The 14,816-nt window shown below is 39.1% G+C and overlaps 1 protein-coding gene across 1 annotated transcript; it reads right to left on the bottom strand.

The window, feature by feature from the left end:
• Positions 1-4,578: 4,578 nt before the first annotated feature.
• LOC132141900 (polycomb protein eed-like) lies at positions 4,579-14,292 on the bottom strand. Its single transcript, XM_059551555.1, has 12 exons — positions 14,122-14,292; positions 13,499-13,651; positions 13,110-13,202; positions 12,956-13,021; positions 12,689-12,814; positions 12,460-12,541; positions 12,289-12,380; positions 5,622-5,755; positions 5,424-5,529; positions 5,155-5,313; positions 4,955-5,028; positions 4,579-4,846 (listed from the first exon to the last, which is right to left on the bottom strand). Exons 1-12 carry the CDS (start codon positions 14,236-14,238, stop codon positions 4,720-4,722), a joined length of 1,329 nt encoding a protein of 442 aa, XP_059407538.1. The 5' UTR covers positions 14,239-14,292; the 3' UTR covers positions 4,579-4,719.
• Positions 14,293-14,816: the final 524 nt, after the last annotated feature.

The following is a 14,816-nucleotide window of genomic DNA, read 5'->3' on the forward strand; positions in this document are numbered from 1 at the left end:
TTTACGATTTCCGACAATGGCAGTCATTTCTTAATTTGTGTCAGTTGTACATTTCAAACACCCAAGTGGAAGCAGTAATTTCGAATGTAATTCCGAGACAAGACTGTTTAATCGTGTCTGCTCTGGTTTATTTTGTGATCCCAGAACAGTCCATACAGCGACCACTTTAGCTTTTATTCTAAAAATTTAATTCTCTGGGTTCATGTCAAATTAATTTTGATAAGTCGCACCTAACTATAAGTCGCAGGACAGCCAAACTATGAAAAAAGTGCGACTTGTAGTCCGGAAAATGCGGTACTTTGAAAATCGTGCAGTGTGAACTCAGCATAAGGTACCTCACAAAACTGTTTTTGGACATACTAATGAGATAATAGTTTAATGATCTACAACAAAAGAGAGAAATCAATGGTGAGAAAGTAAATATTTAATTAGTACAATACTAATTTCTCACTGGAAATTACTTCAAAAGTATAAAAAGTTTGTCAAATGTACATTTTGCACAACCTGTATGTGCAGTGCTGGGAGTGTTCCAGGAAACCCCTGATCTATATCGACTTGATGTGGGGCACCAAAGGGTAACCTGATACATCTGTTTGAACTGTAAAAAAGGGAAAAGAAAAAAAAAAAGTGGCACAATGATTGTTCATTAATTTTTTTTTTTCTTTTCAAAGGGCCTTGGGTGAGTGAGGAGCTGCACTAATGTTTTGTGAAAAACCTTTATTTTAGAGATTTCAGATATGCATATAAAAACAATACAAGTTTTACCAAAAAGTTTTTCAGGAGTTTTAAAGGGCTATTTCACCCAAAAATTTTAATTCTGTCATTTAATATCTCACTCTTATGATGTTCCAAACCCGCAAGACCTTTGTTCACCTTCGGAACACAATTTAAGATTTTTTTTTTTTATTTAATCAAAACTATCTTAATTTGTGTTCTAATGGTGAAAGAAGGTCTTACGAGTTTGGAACAACATGAGGGTGAGTGATTAATGACATTTTATTTTTTATTTTTTTAGATGTGTTTTAAGTCATAAATGTCCAAGTCCTAGTAGTCATGTTTAAATTATAAAACATTGCTTAATAAAGTAAAGCATGAACTACTGATTTCTGTTCATTGAATACCTTTACAGTTACAAATTTACCTGCTCCTATCATCTGATCGTGGTTGTATCTCTCTATTAGTTTTATTGGATCTTAGTGCTGTGTTTGACACAATTGACCACAACATTCTTTTGCATCAACTTGAACACTTTGTTGGCGTTAATGGAAGTGCATTATCATGGTTTAAATCGTACTTATATGACCGCCATCAGTTCGTAGCAGTGAATGAAGATGTATCATATCGATCACAAGTGCAGTATGGAGTACCTCAAGGCTCAGTACTAGGGCCGCTTCTCTTCACGCTTTATATGTTACCCTTGGGAGATATCATCAGGAAACATGGTGTTAGCTTTTTACTGTTATGCTGATGATACTCAGCTCTATATTTCTTCGCAGCCCGGTGAAACACACCAATGAAAAACTAATGGAATGCATAGTCGATATAAAAAACTGGATGACGAGTAATTTCTTACTGCTAAATTCTGAAAAAACAGAGGTGTTAATTATAGAACCTAAAAACTCTACCCCCCGGTTTCACAGACAAGGCTTAAGCCTAGTCCTAGACTAAAATGCAAGTCTGAGTTGTTTCAAATGAAAGAAACTTGTACTGATTGATCTTAAAATATATCAGTGCCTTTGTTTTGTCTCAAGATGCACACCAGTAATGTTTTTTTCTAAGGCATGTTTATAAAAATTACTTAAATGTCCTAATTGAACTATGGCCTAATCCTGGTTTAGGCTAAGCCCTGCTATGAAACCAGGCCTACATGTAATAACCTAGAACACTGTCTAAAAGAACACTGTCTAAGACTTGATGGCTGCTCTGTCAATTCTTCGTCATCAGTTAAGAACCTAGGTGTGCTATTTGATCGCAATCTTTCCTTAGAAAGCCACATTTCTACCATTTGTAAAACTGCATTTTTCCATCTCAAAAATATATCTAAATTACGGCCTATGCTCTCAATGTCAAATGCAGAAATGTTAATCCATGCATTTATGACCTCAAGGTTAGATTATTGTAATGCTTTATTGGGTGGTTGTTCTGCACGCTTAGTAAACAAACTACAGCTAGTCCAAAATGCAGCAGCAAGAGTTCTTACTAGAACCAGGAAGTATGACCATATTAGCCCGGTCCTGTCAACACTGCACTGGCTCCCTATCAAACATTGTATAGATTTTAAAATATTGCTTATACTTATAAAGCCCTGAATGGTTTAGCACCTCAGTATTTGAATGAGCTCCTTTTACATTATAATCCTCTACGTCCGCTACGTTCTCAAAACTCAGGCAATTTGATAATACCTAGAATATCAAAATCAACTGCGGGCATCAGATCCTTTTCCTATTTGGCGCCTAAACTCTGGAATAACCTACCTAACATTGTTCGGGAGGCAGACACACTCTTGCAGTTTAAATCTAGATTAAAGACCCATCTCTTTAACCTGGCTTACACATAACATACTAATATGCTTTTAATATCCAAATCCATTAAAGGATTTTTAGGCTGCATTAATTAGGTGAACCGGGAACACGTCCCATACCACCCAATGTACTTGCTACATCATTAGAAGAATGGCATCTACGCTAATATTAATTTGTTTCTCTCTTATTCTGAGGTCACCGTAGCCACCAGATCCAGTCTGTATCCAGATCAGAGGGTCACTGCAGTCACCCGGATAAAGTATGTATCCAGACCAGATGGTGGATCAGCACCTAGAAAGGACCTCTACATCCCTGAAAGACCGCGGAGACCAGGACTAGAGCCCCAGATACAGATCCCCTCCAAAGAACTTGTCTCAGATGACCACCAGGACAAGACCACAGGAAACAGATGATTCCTCTGCACAATCTGACTTTGCTGCAGCCTGGAATTGAACTACTGGTTTTGTCTGGTCAGAGAACTGGCCCCCCAACTGAGCCTGGTTTCTCCCAAGGTTTTTTTTTTCTCCATTCTGTCACCGATGGAGTTTCGGTTCCTTGCCGCTGTCGACTCTGGCTTGCTTAGTTGGGGTCACTTCATCTACAGCGACATCGTTGTCTTGATTGCAAATAAATGCACAGACACTATTTAAACTGAACAGTGATGACATCACTGAATTCAATGATGAACTGCCTTTAACTGTCATTTTGCATTATTTACACGCTGTTTTCCTAATGAATGTTGTTCAGTTGCTTTGACGCAATATATTTTGTTTAAAGCGCTATATAAATAAAGGTGACTTGACTTGAATTTACCGTTTAGTGGATTACATGGAATGTTTGTATTTGGGGGTTTACTGTAAAATAAGGAACCCAAACCCAAAATAAGGAACCCAAACCCAAAAATATGGTAGCCCATATATATATCCATTGTGACCCATAAGAGCTCTAGATAAGTACGATCTGGGCCCCATCATTAACCCATGTGGGTCCTAAATGGGATCTACCTGGGCTACCCATATGGGCTTGATATGGAGCCCACCAAGAGCCCATCATCAACCCATGTGGGGCCACCATGGAAACCGAGGACAAAATTAGCTGGGTCCCAGGTGGGCCCCAGATATCAGCCCAGGTGCAACCCCTTTGGGCCCCACGTGGGTGTGTTGACTGGGTAACGATAGAAGAATAATAATTTAATGATATAATACTAGGCTACAGTAGTCCCAGTTTACTTTTAAACAAATTTCCTTTATACGTACTTTAAGTAGTTTATACTTGATTATATTTACCTAAGTAACATTTTCAATCCAGGACCTTTACTTGCATGAGAGTATTTTTATAGTGCTTTATACATTCCCTTACGAAAAATAAAAAAATGCAGCAACCCATGTTTTTTTGGCGTGTTGACTACTATTTGTATAACCACACATTTACTACAAATACCATGGTTAAACTATGGTTAATATAGCAAAACCATGGTTAATTTGTGGTTACCATGGTTTTTTATTTTCATAAGGGTTATTAGGTAATGGACCTTAATACTTCGCCCACAACAATATTTAATGAGGTTGACTTATTAATGTTACCCTCATTGTGGTTAGTCTGCACAAGTTTAACAAGTTTGTTTGCTTTGCGGCCGCTTTAAATATAAGAAGCATTCGATCTACGTCAGAGCACTCTTTCTGCAGAATTGTAAGCAGGGTGGCCAGAGCGATTTTTTACGCTCTTGTCGCTGGCAGTGGGAATGCACAGTTATGGGTAAAACTGGAACCGCTCATTTGGAGAGAATATGATTTATGGAGATAATAAAAAAAAGGAATTGGTGGATTTTTACCATTATAGGCTGGTTGTTTACACACACTGTGGATACACATCGGTGTTCAAACATCTTATAAAAGTTAATTTAGCATAATAGGATGAATTATGATGAATTTTATTTTCTGATGAAATTTAAATCTGATGAATTAGTGAATACATGCTCACTGCTGATCACAACCAGTGTGAAAAAGTGTTGGGTTTATGTAAACAATTTCACAACAATTTAAAAGGGGGAAAGGAATAGATTAGAAAAATAGATTTTATTAAAGTCAGACAAGAGAATGGCAAGGAAAAAAGACAAAAGCAAAATCAAGAAAAAGGCAAAAGCAAAGACTACAGAACCTGTTGATCAATAATTTCAACAATCAATGACATGAAAAAATCAGCGCAGTCGGTCCCAGCGCCAGATCGATGCATCGTCACACACTGCGATAAGAATACTGCTGTCCCTGCTGAAACTGGTCTGTCTGATGGCCGACGTGCATTTAGGGAGGGTAAGTGTGGTACACCTGAATGCAAAACAGAAGGCAGAATTAAAAAAGTACAATGCTGGTAAGTTAAGCTGTATATGGTGTGGATAGTTCAAGCACAAATGCCCGACAAACATGGATTATTACTTTGCTTTATGAGGATCTTCTACTTCCAGATCCCAAACATAGAGCTTCCCGACTTGATTTCCAAGAGCTAACATCTGAGAAAATTAAAGATATACACTCTTCATTCATGTGGTAACATAAGATGTTCTTACTAATGCTATTTAATGACATTGTTCGTCAGTGCACAATGAAACAATGAATGTCTATCAAGAACCTCATACCTTCTGCCAGAAGTCCATCGAGAAACGCATGTACCAAATGTCACACTGACTGTAATCAAAGCGGCCCAGAATGGTCACATTAGACTCATTCGGTTTGATGTGGTCAATATCGTCTTCCATTTTCCCAGGTTTCCAACACACAATAGCATTTTCACATGACTGAAATATGACCGAAAAAGAATGATGGTGAGTTAACAAATGATTAGCATTATTGCGGAGTAACTAATAATGACTTAAAATGTTGTTGGCTCTTGTGTTACTGAAAGTACCTTTGAAAGAATCAAATCACCAAGCCAGCGGACACAGTCCACATAGTTCCTGTGAATGTCTCGTGTGGAAAAGTCTGGGAAGTGAATCTTCTGAGACACAAAAGGCCTAAAAATGTATGGTGAAAGGACTTGTTAAATCCACATACTAAACACACAGAGTGCTGAACAACCCAATGAAGAGCAATAGTGAGGACTCACCGGTTGGTTTTGCTGGGGTTATACTCATATGAACCACGTATTGCTTTCTGCATCCTCTCAGAGTTGATTCTCCACAGTTTCAAGGAATGATCCATCCCACAGGACATGATCTTCTCACCAAGAAGGTCAAAATCCTAAAAACACAACAGAAACGTTTTGTGACAAAAAGACACTTTTCATCTGCCTAATGTGATGGGCGGTATAGTTGTGGGCGGTAATGACCATAGACGTTTTCCCCACCCCTCTAGGGGTCAGCCAGCAGTTTCTTTTCGTTGTTTTTGTTTTCCATTTATATATATATATATATATATATATATATATATATACACACACACAGAATCTGAATTAAAATGTTTGATTTAAGCCTTCATTTCAAAATTTTGTCAAAATTATATCGCGCATACAGCTCAACTAGCGCGATCGTTTTAAAGGTGTTTAAACAACAATACACTTCCACTTGAATGTATTTGACAATCGGAATATCAGATATTTCATGCCATAGCTAACACATTTGTGAATATTCTGAATAAAAAAGGAAAAATGTCATAAAAGCAGATCATCATTCATTCGGGAAACGCAGCCCAGGCATGATGCGTTTCATGCGTAATTGAGATTCCAAAGCGCTCTTCTTTGGTCAGAACCATGGAGAGTGATCACGGATAGGTCTGTCCTATGCACAGAAACTTTTAACAATGCCACAAAATATTTAGAGCATTGAGCTATTAAAATCTATTATGTATAAGCACAGATTATATAACAGTAGGCTATATTAGTCATAGGCTATATTACCCCCCCCCCCCCCCCCACAATATAGTTCCCACGTCCCTGGTAATGACCAAAAATGTATATCACAGTATTTTTCAAAATTATACCAGTTTCACAGTATATGACGATAATAATTTTTTTCCATGCACGCCAAGTGAAAACCACAATTTCTACAGATTGAGGGAGAAAATAGGCTACTGCAGTAGACTGATTTAGAATGCCCTATTTTATCATGATGAAGGAATATTGTAGAAAAATTCCACTCTAAAAAGTGACGAAACACGACCCATTAATACATGTTAACCTGGAGACTCTCATTTATAATCATGACATCGTCTGATAAAATCAACATGCATGTACCGTAGATGCATGTTGAGTGGCTATGCGGTGGTTTTGGCTACATTACTTTTTTGTCTCATGCAGCACACTGTCTGCGTCTGAGTAACAAAATAAAAACAAACAAAAAACAACAAAAAAAAGGTGCATAGTGTTAACAGAGGAACTATGATCGTATTTATAATTCCAAACAGTCAGTAAACAACAGGTGCTTGGAAATGCTGCTTTGTACTCATTTATTGACGAGTCGGCTACAGTGCTGTCAGCTGAAAGTGATGCTTCTCTGCCACTCACTGCACAGAACAGACGCAGAGAGAGAGAGACAATACTACACCAGGAGAGTCAGACATCGTGCTCTTGATGCAGCACTGGTGACATCTTGCAACTGAATCAGATTTATTAAAAAAAAACAAAAAAAAGTCACTAGGTTTATCAGTATATATATATATATATATATATATATATATATATACACACACACACACACACACACACACACACAGTCGTGGCCAAAAGTTTTGAGAATTACATAAATATTAGATTTCAAAAAGTTTGCTGCTAAACTGCTTTTAGATCTTTGTTTCAGTTGTTTCTGTGATGTACTGAAATATAATTACAAGCACTTCATACGTTTCAAAGGCTTTTATCGACAATTACATGACATTTATGCAAAGAGTCAGTATTTGCAGTGTTGGCCCTTCTTTTTCAGGACCTCTGCAATTCGACTGGGCATGCTCTCAATCAACTTCTGGGCCAAATCCTGACTGATAGCAACCCATTCTTTCATAATCACTTCTTGGAGTTTGTCAGAATTAGTGGGTTTTTGTTTGTCCACCCGCCTCTTGAGGATTGACCACAAATTTTCAATGGGATTAAGATCTGGGGAGTTTCCAGGCCATGGACCCAAAATTTCAACATTCTGGTCCCCGAGCCACTTAGTTATCACTTTTGCCTTATGGCACGGTGCTCCATCGTGCTGGAAAATGCATTGTTCTTCACCAAACTGTTGTTGGATTGTTGGAAGAAGTTGCTGTTGGAGGGTGTTTTGGTACCATTCTTTATTCACGGCTGTGTTTTGGGCAGAATTGTGAGTGAGCCCACTCCCTTGGATGAGAAGCAACCCCACACATGAATGGTGTCAGGATGCTTTACTGTTGGCATGACACAGGACTGATGGTAGCGCTCACCTTTTCTTCTCCGGACAAGCCTTTTTCCAGATGCCACAAACAATCGGAAAGGGGCTTCATCGGAGAATATGACTTTGCCCCAGTCCTCAGCAGTCCATTCACTATACTTTCTGCAGAAGATCAATCTGTCCCTGATGTTTTTTTTGTAGAGAAGTGGCTTCTTTGCTGCCCTTCTTGACACCAGGCCATCTTCCAAAAGTCTTGGCCTCACTGTGCGTGCAGATGCGCTCACACTTGCCTGCTGCCATTCCTGAGCAAGCTCTGCACTGGTGGCACTCCGATCCCGCAGCTGAATCCTCTTTAGGAGACGATCCTGGAGCTTGCTGGACTTTCTTGGACGCACTGAAGCCTTCTTTACAAGAATTGAACCTCTTTCCTTGAAGTTCTTGATGATCCTATAAATTGTTGATTTAGGTGCAATCTTAGTAGCCACAATATCCTTGCCTGTGAAGCCATTTTTATGCAACGCAATGATGGCTGCACGCGTTTTGCAGGTCACCATGGTTAAAAATGGAAGAACAATGATTTCAAGCATCACCCTCCTTTTAACATGTCAAGTCTACCATTCTAACCCAATCAGCCTGACATAATGATCTCCAGCCTTGTGCTCGTCAACATTCTCACTTGAGTTAACAAGACGATTACTGAAATGATCTCAGCAGGTCCTTTAATGACAGCAATGAATATCAGATATTTCATGCCATAGCTAACACATTTGTGAATATTCTGAATAAAAAAGGAAAAATGTCATAAAAGCAGATCATCATTCATTCGGGAAACGCAGCCCAGGCATGATGCGTTTCATGCGTAATTGAGATTCCAAAGCGCTCTTCTTTGGTCAGAACCATGGAGAGTGATCACGGATAGGTCTGTCCTATGCACAGAAACTTTTAACAATGCCACAAAATATTTAGAGCATTGAGCTATTAAAATCTATTATGTATAAGCACAGATTATATAACAGTAGGCTATATTAGTCATAGGCTATATTACCCCCCCCCCCCCCCCCCCCCCACAATATAGTTCCCACGTCCCTGGTAATGACCAAAAATGTATATCACAGTATTTTTCAAAATTATACCAGTTTCACAGTATATGACGATAATAATTTTTTTCCATGCACGCCAAGTGAAAACCACAATTTCTACAGATTGAGGGAGAAAATAGGCTACTGCAGTAGACTGATTTAGAATGCCCTATTTTATCATGATGAAGGAATATTGTAGAAAAATTCCACTCTAAAAAGTGACGAAACACGACCCATTAATACATGTTAACCTGGAGACTCTCATTTATAATCATGACATCGTCTGATAAAATCAACATGCATGTACCGTAGATGCATGTTGAGTGGCTATGCGGTGGTTTTGGCTACATTACTTTTTTGTCTCATGCAGCACACTGTCTGCGTCTGAGTAACAAAATAAAAACAAACAAAAAACAACAAAAAAAAAGGTGCATAGTGTTAACAGAGGAACTATGATCGTATTTATAATTCCAAACAGTCAGTAAACAACAGGTGCTTGGAAATGCTGCTTTGTACTCATTTATTGACGAGTCGGCTACAGTGCTGTCAGCTGAAAGTGATGCTTCTCTGCCACTCACTGCACAGAACAGACGCAGAGAGAGAGAGACAATACTACACCAGGAGAGTCAGACATCGTGCTCTTGATGCAGCACTGGTGACATCTTGCAACTGAATCAGATTTATTAAAAAAAAACAAAAAAAAGTCACTAGGTTTATCAGTATATATATATATATATATATATATATATATATATATATATATATATATATATACACACACACACACACACACACACACAGTCGTGGCCAAAAGTTTTGAGAATTACATAAATATTAGATTTCAAAAAGTTTGCTGCTAAACTGCTTTTAGATCTTTGTTTCAGTTGTTTCTGTGATGTACTGAAATATAATTACAAGCACTTCATACGTTTCAAAGGCTTTTATCGACAATTACATGACATTTATGCAAAGAGTCAGTATTTGCAGTGTTGGCCCTTCTTTTTCAGGACCTCTGCAATTCGACTGGGCATGCTCTCAATCAACTTCTGGGCCAAATCCTGACTGATAGCAACCCATTCTTTCATAATCACTTCTTGGAGTTTGTCAGAATTAGTGGGTTTTTGTTTGTCCACCCGCCTCTTGAGGATTGACCACAAATTTTCAATGGGATTAAGATCTGGGGAGTTTCCAGGCCATGGACCCAAAATTTCAACATTCTGGTCCCCGAGCCACTTAGTTATCACTTTTGCCTTATGGCACGGTGCTCCATCGTGCTGGAAAATGCATTGTTCTTCACCAAACTGTTGTTGGATTGTTGGAAGAAGTTGCTGTTGGAGGGTGTTTTGGTACCATTCTTTATTCACGGCTGTGTTTTGGGCAGAATTGTGAGTGAGCCCACTCCCTTGGATGAGAAGCAACCCCACACATGAATGGTGTCAGGATGCTTTACTGTTGGCATGACACAGGACTGATGGTAGCGCTCACCTTTTCTTCTCCGGACAAGCCTTTTTCCAGATGCCACAAACAATCGGAAAGGGGCTTCATCGGAGAATATGACTTTGCCCCAGTCCTCAGCAGTCCATTCACTATACTTTCTGCAGAAGATCAATCTGTCCCTGATGTTTTTTTTGTAGAGAAGTGGCTTCTTTGCTGCCCTTCTTGACACCAGGCCATCTTCCAAAAGTCTTGGCCTCACTGTGCGTGCAGATGCGCTCACACTTGCCTGCTGCCATTCCTGAGCAAGCTCTGCACTGGTGGCACTCCGATCCCGCAGCTGAATCCTCTTTAGGAGACGATCCTGGAGCTTGCTGGACTTTCTTGGACGCACTGAAGCCTTCTTTACAAGAATTGAACCTCTTTCCTTGAAGTTCTTGATGATCCTATAAATTGTTGATTTAGGTGCAATCTTAGTAGCCACAATATCCTTGCCTGTGAAGCCATTTTTATGCAACGCATTTTTATGCACGCGTTTTTGCAGGTCACCATGGTTAAAAATGGAAGAACAATGATTTCAAGCATCACCCTCCTTTTAACATGTCAAGTCTACCATTCTAACCCAATCAGCCTGACATAATGATCTCCAGCCTTGTGCTCGTCAACATTCTCACTTGAGTTAACAAGACGATTACTGAAATGATCTCAGCAGGTCCTTTAATGACAGCAATGAAATGCAGTGGAAAGGTTTTTTTGGGATTAAGTTAATTTTCATGGCAAAGAAGGACTATGCAATTCATCTGATCACTCTTCATAACATTCTGGAGTATATGCAAATTGCTATTATAAAAACTTAAGCAGCAACTTTTCCAATTTCCAATATTTATGTAATTCTCAAAACTTTTGGCCACGGCTGTGTATATATATATATATATATATATATATATATATATATATATACACACACACACACACACAGGGGTGCACATAAGTGGTCCGCAGCTCTGCATGCGCGACCAAAATAAAAAATGCGTAATATAAATGTTCTGACAGCGCATTTGCGTACCGACATGGTTGACAGCTGTTAATGCACAACTACCATTTTAGATCACAAACTGTACTATATAACTTTTATTTTCAACCTGAAAGCATAAATCTAGGCTATGCCTACGGTTTCAAAGCACAATACAAAACTGTGACATTCATCCACTGACGCTCTTTAATCAGCAGCGCTAAATCCGGAAGCGCGTATACTTACTTGCCGGCAACCCGCCAAAATAAAAGCCTGCTGATTTTAAAGTTTGAATATGATGAAAACGCTTTTGTTTATTTATTTTTAGACACTTTTTTTCCAAAGCGACTTAAAATTGGGGAATACATAAAGCGATTCTTCTTAAAGAGGCAAACAAACAAAGTAGAAGTAAATATTAGCATTTTATTTTTAAGTTTATTTACTATAAAATAAATGCATTTGTATTTAATACTAGGACTGCTTTTTATTTTGAATAATATCACACACTATTATTAAGTTTATTTACTATTATTTAATAAAAAAAAAACGAAATAAAGTGTAATAATATTATAACTATTATTATTTCAATTTTTATAGTTTCATTTAATGGGTCTCGCTATATGCAGTGTGAGGACCAAACCAAATCTCCAGGTTGGGGGGGGCACTAAAAGCATCGGAGGATTGCTAAATCTAAAGTCCAGCAATATGTGACAATTTACTTTTTTTGTACTCATGAACCCCAGTTTGAGAAACTGTGCATGAGCAGATGTATTTTTTAGACTTAGACCAAAACTATAATGATTACAATCAAACTGCAGTGTGACAAAAGTGAATCTGATCAAGAATACCAATAATACTCCACGAATGAAGTTTAACATCAACCAGCCAAAGCCTCATTAAACTCACCGCACTCAAGACCTCGTCACGATGGCCTTCAACACCTCCAAAGATGGCCACCAGAGTGTCTGTCTGAATGTTCCAAAGGCGCAGTGCATGATCTGACAAACATACAGCAAATTATGAAATAACATGCTCTAAGCGCAATTTGTTGGTTTGTATAAGTTTTAAGGTCATTACCTTTACTCACTGACAGCAAAAGGTTTGGATCCCTTGGATGAAATTTGAGTTCATTGATTGCATTTCCATGGCCGACATAATGCTGCAGATAAAATGAAAAAAATCTGCATAAACATGTCGGGTCCGACGTGCAGTGTGAAAGGGGCTTAATGCAGGTAAGGTTGTTTCAAACAATAGCAATTCAATATGCATTGACATTCAATTCGTTGTGGCAACTTCCAAAACTCACTTTGACACACTGCATGGTGATGTGGTTGATGATGCGAATGATGCCGCGTGACCCCGCCACAGCCAGCAGCGGGTGACTTGTGCCCGTGTCGAAGGTCCAAGCACAAGTGTAGAAGTTTTCATCTGCCTAGGCAGTGCAACAATCAAAGGAATAACAAAAGACACTGGCCCAAATCTGCAGCAGCAGATTTAAAGAGACAGAATGACATTGCTCCGAGATAAAACCCAACCATCTAACGAGTTTATTCTCTGTGTCTGAAAAGGATACATCAGCATCTACATATGACTGCAGGAGACGAATCTCTCCTTGAGAATGACACTCATATAAAGTGACCTGCAAGAACAAGATTCACCCACCATGAAGGAGTCTGCAGAAACAGTTTTTAATGAATAACATTAACAGTCTTTTGAGTTTCACTCACTCTGTTGCTTCCAACGGTTGCAAACACCAGTGGGTCTCCCTCTTTACTGTGCCAGTTAAACTGCACTCCAAATAAAGGCTGCCCATGATCCTCCTGTACATCACAGAAAACACTATCAAATTGCCATCACAAGTATTCACTACACAAACACCACAGGCTTTCTTACCAAAGTCACAGAAAGGCAAGCCTGCAACCTTAAGCCAAAAAAAAAAGTGTTAACGGCTAATGTTAATGCCGCTGATTTGGTGGTATGCAGGAAAGGAGACCAGAGGACATTGTATGATTGGCTGAAGTGCCTCACGTAATCAAAGTTAGCTGTTACACTTTTTCCAAAAGTAAGCACTACAGACCCTCACATCTCCCAATAATAAAACAAGCTCTGTTCTTACCCTCAGACTGTTGACACACTTGAAGGAATATTTGCATTTCTTGGACTTCCACTTGCCTTTGCCCCAGCTCTTCCTGCCCGGGGCATTGGCTGTGTTTGTGGGAGTGTCGGGTCGCTCCATGTTGGTGCCACTTTCAATGCTGACAGCATCATCCTGGTAAATCGAAAACATTCGATTGTTAAACAATGAATTAACACGCTTTAGTCGATGTGAGCAGAATTTAATAAACACTTTTAATTTATAGACTGATCCAGAGCAGATCACAGGATGGAGGCCGAAACAAATGTATTCACATAAACTCTTAACAGAAACCTGTCATGCTTTATATTATTATTATTGGTTTTAATCATCATCAATCATGAAACTACACTAATTGAAGGTAGTCAGATTATTCTGATCTTTCTTCTTAACAATGACACAATCACGTCTGTGTGTTTAATAACATAACAACACAGGGTATGTTAAATATCCATTAAAATCATGATGGAAAAACACTGAACAGCGTAAACGAAAGAGAATTTAACGCTAATAAGAAACACGCGATAAGAGACAAAGAGAAACTTCATTCGTGAAAAGCTGCAAAAATACACATATTAAACACATTCGGTGCACAATTAACGTACATTGTCGTCTCCAGACAGATCAGGGTTGCTGTTTTCATCACTGCTTAATTTCTGTTTTTTGTTATTCGGCATCTCGTTTCCCGCCTCGGCATGAGATTCAGACATCTTCCTCCGCATCTTCCTCCAGCAATGGCACACTGCCGGAAAGCAAATCGTATGCTCTCATGTCACACTGCTGCAAATCAGCACGACAAATGCTGTAATTCTAACCGACAGCAGAGGGAGTCTTCGGGTGCGTATCAACAGAGCCCGTCTACGGAGAGCCTTGGCACTCCCTATTCAGCCCCATTGTATTGATTTTGGTTGCAGTTCCATTAGAATTCCACTGGGGTTGATCGCGAGCGAGTGCAGACTGAATGGGAGTCAATGGGGCTATACGGCTAAATGTGTCTCTTTCACCCGATTGCCGTTGAGAATTCTCAGATTTTATTATAGGCTTTGCAAGTTCAACATAGGTAATAGGTCGAAAGTTGAATGAACCAGTACTTATGTCCTTTCGATTTCTTACAGGTGGGGCCGTTGTTGGCCGGAACAAGCTAGCATTCTGCTAATGAATGCTGATTGGTCAGTGACGGACTTGCGACTGATTACGACCACAGACCCCGCTTGATGGCACCTGAAGCTAAAGCAGAATCAGAAGAAAGAGCTCTGTAGACGGGCTCTGGAATGTCTGACATTATCTTAAGGAGGACTTT

The sequence above is a fragment of the Carassius carassius genome, chromosome 6 (genome assembly GCF_963082965.1).
Source record: "Carassius carassius chromosome 6, fCarCar2.1, whole genome shotgun sequence".
Lineage (NCBI taxonomy): Eukaryota > Metazoa > Chordata > Actinopteri > Cypriniformes > Cyprinidae > Carassius > Carassius carassius.